Below are 15,774 nucleotides of genomic sequence, written 5' to 3'. Positions count from 1 at the left end.
TGAGGAAGGCTCTAAAACAACTGAGAAATATTCTCAAACCTAGAGCACCAAAAGTGATAGCTGATTATTTCTCCAGTCTCAATTTAGAAGTGTCCTTTTAACCAGAGAAAGAGAGAGCTAGACCGTAGCAATAACTCTTTTACATATCCCTATGTGGTAATTAGGTTATAATAATAAGGATGATGATTAAACCCTCAATTTTACATTTAATCAAATAAAGAAAAATAAGGGCAAAAGGCCTTCGATCTATCCAGAATTTAGTGGAGGCAGTGTGAAGTAGGAGGAATATATAACCAAGTAAATTGGAGTCTCCTTCCCCTTATTCAAATCTTGTCAGTATGTCTGTGAGTCAAGGTCTCTTCAAAAATAAAATGAAGGTAAATAACCCGCCAGCGGTAGAAAGAACCTGCCTATCAACTTCTGCACTTTTGTCCCCAGTATCGACTGGGAGGGGTAAACTTCCTGGGAGACTAAGCAGCCTCCGGAGGCTCATTTTTGCCAGCTCAGATTTGCTCGGAATCCGACTCCACCTGGCCAGAGGTGGGGCTCCCGCGACCTAAGGGGGGGCCCCTCCGCTGACCCGTCTGCGCCACGGGGCTTGGGGACACCCTCTCCCCCGCCCAGTCCCGCGGAGAGACTCCGTCATCAATAATTCATTAAGAACCTCCTCTCCATTGGCTGACGCCACCACCCCCGCGCTGGCAGCGACCCAATGAGGAAGGAGTTGAGTGAGCCTTCTGAATAGTGAACGAGCTGCCGTGACGTAACGACCAGCGATTGGCTGCGACGGCACGAGGCGGGGCCAGCTCGGGCGGCGGCTAGAGCGGCTGGGACAGCTCAGTACGAGTCGGGGAGGGTCGGACCCGGAGCCTGGTGGGAGCGCGGGGCAGGCGCTGAGAGGGCGGGCGCGGGGCGCCGACCGGCCGCAGGATGTTCAGCTGGATGGGGCGGCAGGCGGGCGGGCGCGAGCGCGCGGGAGGCGCGGACGCGGTGCAGACGGTGACTGGCGGCCTGCGCTCGCTCTACCTGCGCAAGGTGCTGCCGCTGGAGGAGGCGTACCGCTTCCACGAGTTCCACTCGCCAGCGCTGGAGGACGCCGACTTCGATAACAAGCCCATGATCCTGCTGGTGGGCCAGTACAGCACGGGCAAGACCACCTTCATCAGGTAACCCGCCCCTCCCGCTCGTCGCCCTCGCCGGGACCCCTGTTCCCACCACCTAGGTGGGGGCGGTCCTCCCCACGTGTGCGAGTGCTGTCACCAGCCTCCCACCGCCCTCGGACGTCCTGCAGCGCCCGCTTCCCCGGTGCGGAATCCCCCCACGGCTGTTTCCCCCTCCAGCATCGGCGTGAGCTCAGGTTCACCGTCCAAAAGCGCTGCCTGACAGCCCTCCGTCTCGGCCCCGGGTGCGGCCGCCCAGGAAGGGGCTGCCTCTCCCCCACGCAGGCAGGAAGGTCCCCGGAACCCCTTCTCCGTGTACTCTGAGCCCTCCTTCCATACTCTTGATAAAGGACTCTTCCGACTGGATTTGTTCTGTCACCCTGGCCTGGGGACCCGGCGAAGGGAGGGAGGAGAGCGAGGCTATAATAAGCATCTTCTTGATGAGCGAGTGGGGCCTAGGGCTAGAAATGGGGACGGAGGTGTGTGGTATCGGAATGGGCTATTGAGTCATAGTTGAAGAATTAAACCCCCAGCGCATAACTTTATCGAATGAATGGATGAATGAATGAATGGCAACAGGGGAGGGTTCTTCTCCAACACCCCCTTCCATTAAAGTCCTTGTGTGCCGTCCCCCACCACAGTGTTGGGGGGAGCGGGTGGAGAGGCCGCTTTTATTAGCTTCTGCACAGCCTCGCCTTTATCCGGCTGTAGGAAGTTAACTGTGTAGCAGCCCCAGTCGGCGCCCAGTGGAACTAAGGGGGAGTGTCATATTACTATTCGTTAGTTTCCATTTCTTAGGTGGGTCATTCCCTCCTCCCTTGACAACTGAAAATATTTGTCATGCTTGCTCTGTCTCCAAAAGCAAACAATTACTGTGCATGAGCTAAGGCTCAGATCATATGGCTTCGTCTGAAGTAATTTTTGTTGGGAAATCATTTACATTGCAACGAATTTCTTTTTGAAGAAGACTGTGACTTCTAAACCAGAAGTAAGACACTTTCAAGGCTTACTTTCTTTGCTTAGGAAATTTATCTTCCTGGCTTAAACCCTGGGTCAGTTAAAACAAAGTGACTAATCATTTAAGCTTTTGGTCTACAGTTTGGGAAATTGTAACAGTCTCTTCATTACTGATGTTCAACAGGTATCCAGAAAACTGCACCTATATTTGGATATATGCTGTTTCTATTAAACAGCAGTCTCTTTTTCTCCACTCCAGTGACCTAAATAGTTCCTACAAATAGAGTAGTTGTCACTACAGGAAATGTGTTCAATCCAGACGTACAGTACAGATCCATTATGAATGAATTCAGCAAAAGCAAATACACTATATTGAAATATAGTTCTAGATAGTAAAGTGAAAGTGAAGGAAGACTGAAGGAATTTGGTGTTTATTAATAAGGTGAAAATAGTATTAAATATATCACCCCAGACACTCAAACCTAAAAATGTCACAGTCACCGGTACCTTGAAAGATGAAAGACAATACCTTTCAGGTCTCAGTAATATTAACCAGTTTTTAAGTATATGGGATACTGATTTATTGAGACCAAGTATACAAGAGTAGAAGGTGAGCCTTTTGAAACACACAGATAAGGGATGAGAAGCTGCCATTGTCATAATTATAATAATCACAGACATGAGCAATGGCATGCTCATGGCACCTTGGGCATTTCCTCCTGTCTGTCTCTGGCACAGGGCTTTATTGTGCCTTGTGTGATTAGGGAGCCCTGGTGCTGCTGTCCCCACCAGGATGTGAAGTGGCCATCTCTCTGCTCACATAGCCTCACTCTTCTCTCTTTTTCATCATTTGTGGGGAGCTCTGTGGAATGGCTAAGCACACTTGTAAGAAAGATTTTGAGGCTTGACTCCTGGGAACTTCATCCATATGGACCACTTCTCAGTAGGCACGGGAGGCAGGTGCAACCTCAGGGGGAGGGAGGAGTCAGTCACCTTACCAAGATGTCACTTGCTCTTTGAGACTTTCTCTGGCCTAAGTGACTTTGTCCTTAGGCAGTGGGCACAAAGTGGACCTGTGAGATTAGAAGGAAATCACGGTGCGCAAGAAGCTTGGTGAGCTACCAGAGATCTGAGTTTGGTTTCAGAGCGGAGGTAGGAGCAGGAGACTTAAGTCCTAAGAGGAAAGCCCCAAACAAAAGGGCAGCTACCCTCTAGAGCCTGCCCTGGGAAGCAGTGGAGTTGGCCCAGGGTGCTGACCCTCCTGGATCCTGCCTGCATCCATGGCTGTCTTTTCTCTGAAGCTTATCAGTGCCTGGATTGTTTGTTTCTAGCCATTGAGCACTAGAAGCTCATACTTGGCTATGGGGTGCACCTATTTACATAGTCAAAGATTCCCATCCACCTGACTTCCTATGTCCCAAGAGGTCACTGGTAACACAGAGCCCGCACTGACAGGAAGGAAACTTCTCTCATTCTAAAGCCAGTCAGCAAGGCCTTTGGTGTGCATCGCATACCTTTAATAAAACCATTCTTCCCTCCTTTGTCCCTTGACTGGGAAGAAGTAAGAGCCCCACTAAAACATGGTGAGTCAAAACTTTGTCAGGAATGAGGAAATTAAATGTGTGCCTTGTTCTAATTAAAAGGTCTTCTAGATGGGATGGATGAAAAATCTGAGTGTCAAAAACTATACTTACTTTTTAGAAGTGTATGGAAGTATATGGAAGGAGAGTCTTGGTGGACCCTCCTCACATGGGTCACAAAACTGGCCCAGAAGGTGACTTCAGATGTGATGGAGTATTTGTCAAAGTTTTCTTGGGATAGAAGCAGAACAGCTAATGTACCTACTGTCTGACAGTTTCATTTCTCAGAAGTCAGTTTTATTTCTCAGAAGGCAGAGGATACTATGAGAGAAACCATGGGTGCTCTACCTCTAACCAGTAAGACTTAGCCAAAAAAGGAGAAGAGATGGGTATGGGGAAAAGTGGCCATGTTGTCTTAGACTATGTAACAGCCAAGGAAGGGTGGATATTGGGCCCAGCCAGGCTTATATCCAAAACCTGAGGAAAACAGATTTCAGAGCTTCCCCCAGAAAATACCTGGGCCCAGGTGCTGTGAAGGAAGACATTTCCTCTGAGAGGAGGTGAGGCTCACTGAAAACCAATTCAAACCACACAGTTGGCATATCTTTTTTTTTTTTTTTAATCAATTCAAACCACACAGTTGGCATATCTTTTTTTTAAGATTTTATTTATTTATTTTTTTGACAGAGATCACAAGTACACAGAGAGGCAGGCAGAGAAAGAGGAGAGGAAGCAGGCTCCCTGCTGAACAGAGAGCCCTATGCGGGGCTCCATCCCAGGACCCTGAGATCATGACCTGAGCTGAAGGCAGAGGCTTAACCCATTGAGCCACCCAGGCATATTTTGGTTTTTAAAAACTCTGCTTTTGGGGCACCTGGGTGGCTCAGTGGGTTAAGCCTCTGCCTTCGGCTCAGGTCATGATCTCAGGGTCCTGGAATCGAGCCCCGCATCGGGCTCTCTGCTCAGCAGGGAGCCTGCTTCCTCTCTCTCCCTGCCTGCCTCTCTGACTACTTGTGATCTCTGTCTATCAAATAATAAAAACCAAACAAACAAAAAAAACTCTGCTTTCTCTCTTCCTCCTACACCCTGTCCCCTTCTCTGAGAAAAATTTATTCTAATGAGGACAAAAGAGGGAAGTCACTCAAGAAACTGTATAGGCTTTAAAAGGGTAGAGCCCAAAGCAATTAGACAAGAAAAAGAAATGGAATGCAGATTAGAAAGAAGTAAAACCATCTCTATTCACAAAGGGCATGATCATATATAGAGAAATCTTAAGGATTTAGGAAAATCCTAAAAACCTTTTAAAATAAACAAGTTCAGCATTATCTTAGGATACAAGATCAGTATACAACCTCAATTTTATTTCTATGCACTAGCAATGAACAATCTGAAATTAAGAAAATAATTCCATTTATAATATCTGAGAGAAAATATTTAGAAATAAATTTAACAAAAGTAGTATAAAACTTATGCTCTGAAAACTACAAAACTTTGCTTCAAGAAATTTAAGAAAACCTAAAAACAGAACAGGAAAGACTTCCCATGTACATAGATTGGAAGACTTAATATTTTTGGAAGGTCAGTACTGCTCAAAGTGATCTATGATTCCATGTAGTCCCTACCAAAATCCCAACTGCCTTTTTTACAGAAATTGACAAGCTGCTCCTGAAATTCACTCTGAAACATGAGGGATCCAGATTAGCCAAGACAATCTTGAAAGACAACAAAATTGGAGTTCTCATACTTTCTCATTTCAAAGCTTGCTACAAAGCTACAGTAAACAAGATAGTGGGATAATAGCATAAGAATGGAGATAGAGACTGACGAATAGAACTGAGAGCCCAGAAATAAACCCGTATGTCTGGTGAATTTGTTTTCCCAAGGGTTCCAAGATAATGCAATGGAGGAAAGAACATTCTTTTCAAAAAATGATGGTGGACAACTGAATAGCCACATTGCCAAAGGAATAGAGGGGTGCCTGGGTGGCTTAGTTGGTTAAGCGGCTGCCTTCGACTCAGGTCATGATACCAGGGTCCTGGAATCAAGTCCCACATCACGCTCCTTGCTCAGCAGGGAGCCTGCTTCTCCCTCTCCCTCTGCCGCAGCTTATGTGCGCTCTATTTCTCTCTCTCTGTCAAATAAATAAATAAAATCTTTAAAAAAAAGGAACAGAGAGTGACTGCTAATGGCTACAGGGTTTCTTTTTGGGGTGATGACAATGTTCTGAAATTAGAGAGTAGTGTTAGTTGCACAACTTTGTGAAGTTACAAAAAACCAGAGAAGCGTATCTTACCCTTTAAAAGGGTAGGTTTTATGGTATATTAATTTTATCTCAGTTAAAAATATAAAACAGTTCGGTCTTCCAACAGTTCAGCATCCTGTGATTTCTTTAGTTTCCATAATTGTGCAGTTGGTGCCAGTCAAGTAATTTCTACATCTCTATCCAATAATTTAAAATAAAAATGGTTGCCAGAAAGAAAGCAAACCAAAAATTGTGGAAATAAGCCAAAAGAACACATGGAAAAAAGGAACTAAGGAATATACATGAGGGGGAAAGGGACTACAGAGATACCTGGGGGGCGCAGTCAGTTAAGCATCTCACTCCTGCTTTCAGCTCAGGTGTTGATCTCAGATCATGAGATCGAACCCGGCCGCCTGGGCACTGAGCATGGAGTCTGTTTAAGACTCTCTCTTCCTCTGTCCCTCCCCTCTGTGTGACTTCTCTTTCTCTCTCTCCCTCAAATAAATAAATAAATCCTAAAAAAAAAAAGGAAAGAAAAAGGAAAACAAGTGGCTATCACACAGTCCCTGTATTTTCCCCCATTATTCTTGTCAGTGTATAAACGTTTGTTTTTTCCTAACACTCTAAGTAAAGTCGAAGTCTAATATTTTCCTATAAAATGCTTGATAAAGTAATTGTGTTTTAAAACTTTAAATATCAGTTAAATATAGTGTTAATGGGGGGAAAGTTCAAGTTCCTTGTGCAAGTGTGGAAACAAGGTTTAGGGACAGTATGAAGTGTTAAGAAGCTTTTTGGACAAGAAAAGGCGTTTTCCGGTATGATTAGAACAAGAAAAAGAATCAGGAAGTGATAGGCCCATTGCTTGGGACTCTTGCTGTAACCTTCAAAGAAAGCAGAACTACTCAGCTAGTATTGTCTTGTCTCCTTTTCTCTCAAAAGCAAATGATCCAGAGATGGGAAGGGGAGCTCAGCCAGGTGGGAAAGGGGATCCAAGCCTGGAAGGTGAGGAGCGCCCCAGGGGCGGTGCAGGCATGGCACTGTAAATACTGGGGGGTCAGGAGGCAGATGGCAGGACCAGATAGGAAGAACTTGTAGTTGGGCTCAAAGGGCTGTGTCTGGTAATTTTTAAGAAGTTATGAAGAATAGGAGGAGTATCAGAAAACTTGAAGCAGGCACATGTCCCAGTTTTCAGAAGAAGGGGGAAATAGATGCTATTAAAGAACAAAGCTCGATTTCATTCCTTTGATAAGCTCTAGAGTCTGTTATTAAAGTGAAGAGAAGTGAAGGCTCTCACTAGGAGGCAGCCTGGTTTACCCATTAAAGAAAATCCCGTTAAGGAAACACTGTGGGCCCTGTTGGGCGGTTCTTACTGTCAGCCAGGCCCTGAGCCCCTGAAAATGATAGTCTGCTCTGCCAAATACCTAGCCATTCATAGATCTTTCCAAAATGCTGAAATATTTAATTTCTACAGAAGAATGGACTATCTATAATACACAAGATCATACCTATATACCCAGTGTCCATTTATTCAAATAATATTGATTTCCAGGAAGGGTCTGGCTATCCCAGAACTTAGAGTTTCATGGGGAATGTGGATAGGAATCCACAGGCCATGAGGGTCTGAGTGACCCGAGCTGTGATGCTAGCAGCACAGGGTAGGATGGGGACATAGGAAAGGCCCTTCATTCAGCTTGGAGGTTGGAAAAGGCCTCCCTGATGACACAACCTAACAGCTGAGCCCTGAGGAATGAGCCAGAATTAGCTGCCCAAACCAGACCAGGAAATGAGGGCAAGAAGTGTCAATGATGAGGCCCAGGTTTCTTGGATAACTGGGCGGGCGGTGGAGCTATCCACCAAAATGGGGACACACAGAGAGGAAGAGGGGAGGCATAATTACGAGTTTAGATTTAAACCCATGTTTAAACACCCTGGTGTAAGGTCCACAAGGGGTTGGACATATGCGTCTGGAGTGAAAGGAAGACGAGCTTGTAGAGCCACAGGGAAAAGTCACCGGAGAGGTGGATGGCCATTCAGAGCCATCATAGAGCTGTTTTGGTTGCGAGTAACAGAAACTCAGGTGAAGAAGGCTTAAGGAAAAACATACGTTTTCTCATGAAATTGATCAGACCCGGGTGTGCTGGCTTCAGGCCTGGCCTAGGACCCCAAGCAGCGCCATCTGGTCTCTGATTCTCAGCCCTGCTGCCTTCCTCATGTTGGCTTCCCTCTCAGGCAGTTGCCCCTCATGGGGTGGGCAGGTGGCCATCTCCGATTCCAAACTCACCTGACAGCTCAGCAACCCCAGTGGGGGAAAAAAAGAGAAGCTTTTCCCAACAGTTTCTGCAGAAGTCTTAGGTTTAAGTCTCATTGGTTAGACCTTGGCTGTATGCCCATCCTGAACCAATTCCTTGAGCCAGGAGAATGAAATACCCATGTCTGCTGTGGGATGGTTGGGCCCCAAGCCATGTAGACTAAGACTGGGGCAACGTGGCTCCTCAAGGTGCTGCTATCAAAAAAGGGAAAATATCTGCTGCATGTGTGAGCCATCGGGCAGCCCCCACAAAAGCCAGGGAAAGAGAGGGCATGGTCAGCAGGGCCAGATGCTTCTGAGAAAAGGGTTGAAATGGATCCAGTAGATTAGCCATCAGGACTCAGGGTGACCTTGGGAAGAACCATGCCAGTAAGTGGCGGTGATGGAAGCCAGGTGGCAATGGGCTGAGGAGTGAGTGGGAGGTGAAGCATCAGATACAGAAAACTCTCAGTGACTGGGTACTGCAGGGGAGGAGCTGTGCCCTGGTGACAGGCATTCCAGCAAAAGCCATTGTAAGTTGATGGAAGGGGCCCATGGAAAGTGAGCAGCTGGTATCTCAGAAACCTAAGAAGAGACAGGCCTAGGGGCAAGGGTGGGGGGGGGCTTGAGGGCAGGGGTTGTGGTGGGGGTCACAGCAGTCACGTAGGGAGAACTTGCAGGTTGGCCTCCTGTCCACATACTACACCACCTGCCTGACAAACGGCAGCAGTTCCCCCAGACGAGGAGAGATGCGAGGAGAAATGTGTTCAGGTTTGTTTGTTTTTAATTATAAAATTCTCTTTAACTTGCATCTAGAAGCTTGCTTCTAAAAGGCATTCAGGATACTTTTCAAGACCTTGGAAAATTATGAACCAGAAAGCCATGGTCCCTGGATCTGGCTATGGGTCAGAATCACTGGGAGCCTGAGAACAAATTCCAGGGGCCTCTATCCCAGACCTCCTGAACTGGAATCTCTGTGGGAGAGGCTCTGAAATCTGGTTTGGGTTTGGTTTGGGTTTGGTTTTTAGAAACCACCTCCCACGGTAATTCTTAGGTAGCCTCCCCCAGGAAATATTCGGAAACCATAGATAGACAAAGGTTCAGCTAATGGAATCATGGTGGTTGAACTTTTTAACTCTTGAAGCGGGTCGGCCTCAACCCAGAAGAGGGAGGCTCCCTTTGGTGGCCTTTCCATGGCATGTGGTCCAGGCTCCATTTGCTCACATTCTTAGCGAATGACCTAGACGAAGACGTAGAAGTCATGCTTACAAAACTGGGAATTATGCAAAAAATGCAATTTAATAAACAACCTTTTTCACTTAATATGATATGATGAACTTTTTCTTGTGTTATGAAGTAATCCTCGGAAATAGCTCTCCTGACTGCATTCTAGTCTATCCTACAGCTTGGAACATTGTTTCTAATTTTATGCTGTTATCTGTAATATAGCAGTGGACATTCTTAGCTGTGAATCTTTGTCTCATTTTTTTTGCTTTCTAAGAATATCTGCCCAAGTATGAATTACTGCATCAAAAGGTATAAATATTTGTCAAGTTTATGTATATTGCTGATTTTATATATACATATAGTACATACATGTTTATATAATATATATTTTATATAAAATAAAACATTATTTTATCCTGAATATGTATGTGTACATATACCTTTTCAGAAAAGTCATCCCAAATTAGATTCCCACCACAGAATCTAATATGAGGATCATTATTTCACCAAACTGTCAGTGAAACTATGTATTATTATTTAAATCAAGTGTGACAGGAAAAATATTCTTTTATTATTTTTTTAAAATTTTATTTATTTATTTTGAGAGAGAGCACAAACGGGGATCAGCAGAGGCAGAGAGAGAAGCAGACTCCCTGATGAGCAGGGAGCCTGATGCAGGACTTGATCCCAGGACCCTGGGATCATGACCCAAGCTGAAGGCAGACACTTGACCGACTGAGCCACCCAGGCGCCCCTTGCTTTTTTATTTAGCACTATTGAATAATTGTACCTTTTCCCTTTACCACATGAGGCTTCCTCATATGCTAATTTATTAAATATTGGGATCTTTTGGAGCTCTGTTGATAGATTCTTATGCCCACACCACACTGTCTTAAGGACTGTCACTTTAAAACATTCTTTAATTAAACAGTGATGCGCTGTAACGCTTTTGATCTCACTTCTCTTTATTTTGCAAATACTGTCAGTCATCATTTCCTGTTATTCTTTCAAAGGAACTTTAAAATTGCTTCATTAGATCCTCCCCAGAAAATACTGTTGGGATCCATTTGTATTGGAACTGCCTTGTATCTTGGTATTTGCTCTTCCCAAGCAGGAACACAGCATGGCTTTGACTCAGACCTCTTATGAATCTCAGAAAGGTGTTTGATGTACTTACATAGGTTCTATATACTCTATGTTGTTCTTAGGTATTTTATATTCCTTCGCTCTTATGAGTCAGATTTTTTTCCTTTATATTTTCTGGATGGGTATTGTGAGTATATGAGATAACTACTGATTTTTATGCATTTTTGTTTTGTATCTGTTCATTTGATTCAGGTTACTCTGACAGCTCTTCAGTAGGTTCTTTTGGATTTTCTAGGTAGATAGCTGTATCAGTTACATTCGTGATTACTTTGTTTCTTCTTCTGTTTCCTATTTTATTGTATTGGGAAGCAAGCATCCACACCAAGCTTCTAACTGTGATGACAATTCTTTTGTTATTTCACCTGAGGATATGCTGTTAGCTGCTGGTTTAATATTTTATAAATCAGTCACATTAAGAAGTATCTTTCTATTATGAATTTTAAAAGAATTTCATTTGAAAACACTAGAACAGATGTTGAGCCTCACTAAATGCCTTTTTACTTTTCCATTTAACCAGTGTTCTGTGGATGGTAATTCTGGGAGATTGTTAAGTAGGTGTTCAAAAAGGCTCCTAGAGTTCAGGAACTTTGGGAAATGCTGTGTTCTGTAGCCTTCTCCTGAAGCTTTCCAATGCTCCCAGCTCAAGCTCACTTCTGTTGTCAGGTTCATAAATTACAAGTCCTCGTGTAGAAGACACTTACTAGATCTTCAGTGCATGAGGAAATGAATGACTGGAGAAATTAACAGGGCTGTAAACAACAGGGAAGCCTGTTGCCTTGGATTCCAGTGAACTTCCTCTCCCTTTCTTCTCCTTCCTTTCCTTTCTTTCTTCCAGCCTCCTTTCAGAATAACATGGAAGGCAGAGTGGGGTGGCTCGTGGTACTGGCCAGTTAGACAGCCATGTGCCTTAAGCACATCTTGGCCCTGCATGGTTGAAATGCCATTCATAACTGGAAAAATTGAGCTGTGGAAAGGCTTTATGCAGCAAATTCCAGTTTCTTGATCCCACAGGCTAATGTGGATTCCTTCACAGGCACAGCAGTTTGAAAGATGATGTCACCTGAGCAAGGAGCTCTGGCTGTAATAGGCCCATGATTCAACCAAAGGAGAAACAAAAATGAAAATAAAAGTCAAGTTTCGTCCTTAAGGAAGACCTAGAGTCTTAAAATGGATGTGAAGCTTGGCCTGACTTAATTTTTCAGCAACTTAAAGAGGATTAAAATTTTAAAGAAAGTGAGATATTTCTGATATTTATCTCAGCATTCTTTATGAGCCAGAAATGGGAAGCTATTTCAATGCCCAAGAGTAAGGAAGTGGCAAACTCAGTCGTTAGACATTTGTCTTAGAATAGTCTACAGCCACTAAAAATTGTTTTTGAAGAATTTCTGATGGCATGAGGAAAACCTAATGGTGCAGAAAATCGAGAGGTAAAATTATTTAAACATTCTGATCCCAATTTTAGAAAGAAAAAATATATATTCACAAGAACAGTGATATATTGAGAGAAAGAACACATTATGTAATTTTTATTACAGTATATTGTTATAAGTGTTCTATTTTATTAGTTATTTTTGTTAAGCTCTTACTGCACCTAATTTATAAATTAAACCATATCATGGATGTGTACATATAGGAAAAATCAAAATCATTGTGTGTATAGCGTTCAGGCATCCACTGAGGGGCTTGGGACATATCCTCCATGAATAAGGGATGACTACTGTATTGCTAAAATGATTAATGCCTTTTCCCTTATTCCAAGCACAATTTGGAACCTAGACAGAATGCATGAATGAATAACCAGGGGAGAAAACATTTGCAGCTGGAATTTTGGAAGTCTGTCATTGAATACCGTACCTTGTTTTTAGTCATTCTTAAGCCCTTCTCTGAGAAGATGGTGTTTGAGTATTTTGAGGGACTTTTCATCATCCTGAAGATTTCCTTTTCCTCTTAACACAAACATTTTTTTGCTATGGCGTTAATTTTTTTTTTTCCCTAGCCTAAGCTATGGAAGAAAAAAGACACTGTCCACTTATACCTTTGTATGAAATCAGCTCCCTGAACCAAGGCTGGGCCAGTCTCCCCAGAAGCTGTTTGGACAAGGCCACACTGTGGCCTTCAGCAGATAGGGCCATCCTCCTCACCAACACCCTGCCCAGCTGCTTGGAATCCCAGATGTCTGTCCTTTTTTTTTTTTTTTTTTTTTTTACATTGAGGACTTGGAGCAATCACCCCTGGAAGTGGCAGCCTTTTCTGAGAACACAGGAAAAGGAGAGCAAGGCGGAGCCAGGGACCAAAGCCCCATCTAACGCACAGGGTGCCAGTTCAGTGGGCTTGTCGGCTGTGACCTACGGTGATGCTCATCTGTAGTCCTCCCGTGGCCTCTTGTTCCTTTGAATTCTTGTTATTGCAGATAACACCACAAATTCCCTGGAACTTGAGCTCCGGGAAAGCCTCTGATACATCAACGTTTAACACAGCTGATCAGCCTCGTGCCTGCAGGTGACCTGTTCTTGTATGTCATACCTTGGAATCTCCTCAGACTCTCCAAGGTGGCTGGTTTTGAACCTTGTCCCTCTCTTCGCACTTTGTTCACGTCGGACACCCCAACATGCTGTTGTCCTTAGCTCCCTCACTGCCTCGGACACGTGCCTGCCCACCTGGCGGTGTGACATCAGTGTGCCTGAGTTTCCCCATCCTCCAGTGTAAAACTCTTCTGGGCAGTCAGCTTAGACTGTCATATATTAACTCATGTATCCGACATGTCCTACTTAGGGTGCCAGCAGCTGGGGGCTGTGTGGGACCCCAACGCTATGGGGCTGAGCGTGATGTAAAAGCAAACGCCTTGGGCCAAGAATGAGGAGCCCCGAGCTCTAAGTCTTGCATGGCCGCTAACGAGTCTGACCAGCAAGTCACTGCCGGTTCCAATCCTTAGTCTCTTCACCTATCAAGACAAGGCGTTGAGCCTAAGAGAGTTTGGGACTGGAGAGTTCTGAGCATGTGGATTGCACCCTGCAGGAAGGACGACCTACCAGGAAAGAGGAGATCAGGCCCTCAAACAGCATGCATGCCAGGTGTTCCTGAAGAGTTCCACAAGAGAAGGGGAGGTGGGGAATGGCCAGAAAAAAAAGGTCGTGGAGGGCTCAAGGAGGGAGGACAGCCCAAAGGAGGTGATGCTTTGCCAAGTGACTCAAAGAGCAAGTAGGATGGATGGTAGAAATCATAAGACTCGATTCCCAGACAGACAGAGGGAATGAAGTAAGGGGAGTTGGGGCAGGAATTTCGGACCTGGAAGAGATGAATCAAGGAGGGAATAAAGCCTACCGTAGGTGAGGAGCAAGAACCCAGAGTGCAAGGCAGAGGGGATGGCTCATGGGGAAGGGAAGTCACCTGGGGAGGACTGGGTTGTTGGTGAAGGCTGTCTGATGGAAGTGGTATGTAGAAAAACAATCTCATCTTGCAGGACAGAGGGGGAGAGGGAAGCTGGGAGGCAGCTGGGCAGGACAGAATGACCAGAGCCTACATGAGGTGCAGAAAAGTGAGGGAGGGAGACCAAAGCCAGATGGCCACCTGGAGGAGGGCATGGAGAAAGCCGGTCAGCTGCTGGACACTGGTTCACCCTTGCCATGTTCCAGATGCCGTGTTAGATGCTAGGGTATGGTAGTGAGCCCGACAGAGGGCCTCCCTCTCAAGGTGCTCCTGATAGCCTGGGACAGTGACGTGCCCACAGGAACATGGCAGAATGTCAGCTCCTGATAAGTGCTCTGATTGGGCTATGAAGAGGAGGGATGGGGAACCAGACCTGAGAGGCTCCTGTGTCAGAAGGCTCCCCAAGGCAGTACCATATGACATGCAGAGATCTGGGGGAGGGCCTTCCAAGCAATCCTGAGGTAGGAATGGCCTTGGCATATTGACAAGGTGGTGCAAAGGCCAGTGTGATCAGACACTCAGACACTCATTATTTCAACAAGTATTTCTTGAGCGCCCCAACCGTGTGCCAGAGATCATTGCACGCATGTGGGAAGTATTAGTGAACAGAAGAGACTAAAAGCCCTGCTTTCCTTTAGCATTTACTCTACCAGGTGGAGGCAGGGAATAAGTCATAAATATAATAAGTGAATTTTATATTGCAGTAGAGCCATGGGAAAGAAAACACAATTTTCTTTCTAATTTTTTTTTTGCTGTTATAGATAATGCTGCAATGGACATTATCACATAAAAATCTTTTTCGTGTGTCTAGGGTTTTTGCTAAAATAGATTTCAAAAGGAAGAACTAACCCCATTTTAGAGGTTTTTAACATAAAGTATCAAATTGCTTGTCAGTGAGGTTATAGCAACTGATTATTCCACTAATATACATAAGGGTGTTGATTTTACTACTCCCTTGCACAGTTGGGTACTATGAGCTTTTTAAAGCATTAATACATTGTGTCTTTGATTGGCATTGCTTTGATAATGAAATTGAACACTGAATTTTGGCTTCTTATTATCTGTGGGAGAAAGTATCACTAAGCAGAGTAACAAGGTAAAGAAGCTATACAGAGCCCTTCCTAGTTCTACTTCTCTTCTGCGTCTGGGGCCCAGAGATGGAATGGTTTCTCAAAGTCACCTTTTGGGGGCACCTTTCACTTCAAACTGATTCACATTAGCAGCATACTTTAGCAAATATTTGCCAAATATAAACTGAAATATATTTAAGTATACTTTAAAAATAGTTTATTAAAGTTCCGTCTGGCAGGGTTGCTGCTTGGGAAGTTCTAGCTTCTCTTAGATTATGAACTTGAAAATAAGAAACACCTGCTGTTCTTTAAACAATTTCATACTCCAGGTTTTTCCTTGAAACCCCTATTATTCCAAAATTAGTAGGGTTTGTTGTGCTTTTATATAAAACTATATATTTCTAGGAACATCCAAAGCCATTCAGACTCTCCTTGGCCACAATGGCCTGACTTACACACTTTTACATGTAAGTTACTTCCCTGCTGGGGACTCACTGCTGAACCCCGGCATCCACACACCCCTCCACCCCTTCCTAAGTCCCATCCTCACCTCTCGAGGCCTGGAGCTGAAGGACCCTCTTCCAGGCCTGGGGAAGTGCTGAGAAGCAGCAAGACTGCAGAGCCACCCAAGGTGGGACGCAACAGTGGGTTTTCCCCCAAAAGGCACAGCTACAGTTCT

At 44.8% G+C, this 15,774-nt stretch overlaps 1 protein-coding gene across 1 annotated transcript in view; it reads left to right on the top strand.

Annotated features, from left to right (window-relative positions):
* The first annotated feature begins 930 nt into the window (after positions 1–930).
* LOC111138991 (EH domain containing 4) overlaps positions 931–15,774 on the top strand; it is a 79,604-nt gene continuing 64,760 nt past the window's right edge. The window contains exon 1 of the mRNA XM_022491063.1: positions 931–1,166. Coding sequence (XP_022346771.1) covers positions 931–1,166 — 236 coding nt within the window. The remainder of the gene's footprint in view (positions 1,167–15,774) is intronic.

Source organism: Enhydra lutris, unplaced genomic scaffold, assembly GCF_002288905.1.
Source record: "Enhydra lutris kenyoni isolate GAN:26980312 unplaced genomic scaffold, ASM228890v2 scaffoldscaffold4, whole genome shotgun sequence".
NCBI lineage: Eukaryota > Metazoa > Chordata > Mammalia > Carnivora > Mustelidae > Enhydra > Enhydra lutris.
Note: the sequence above shows the minus strand (reverse complement) of the source record. Positions and strands in the feature narration are given on the sequence as shown.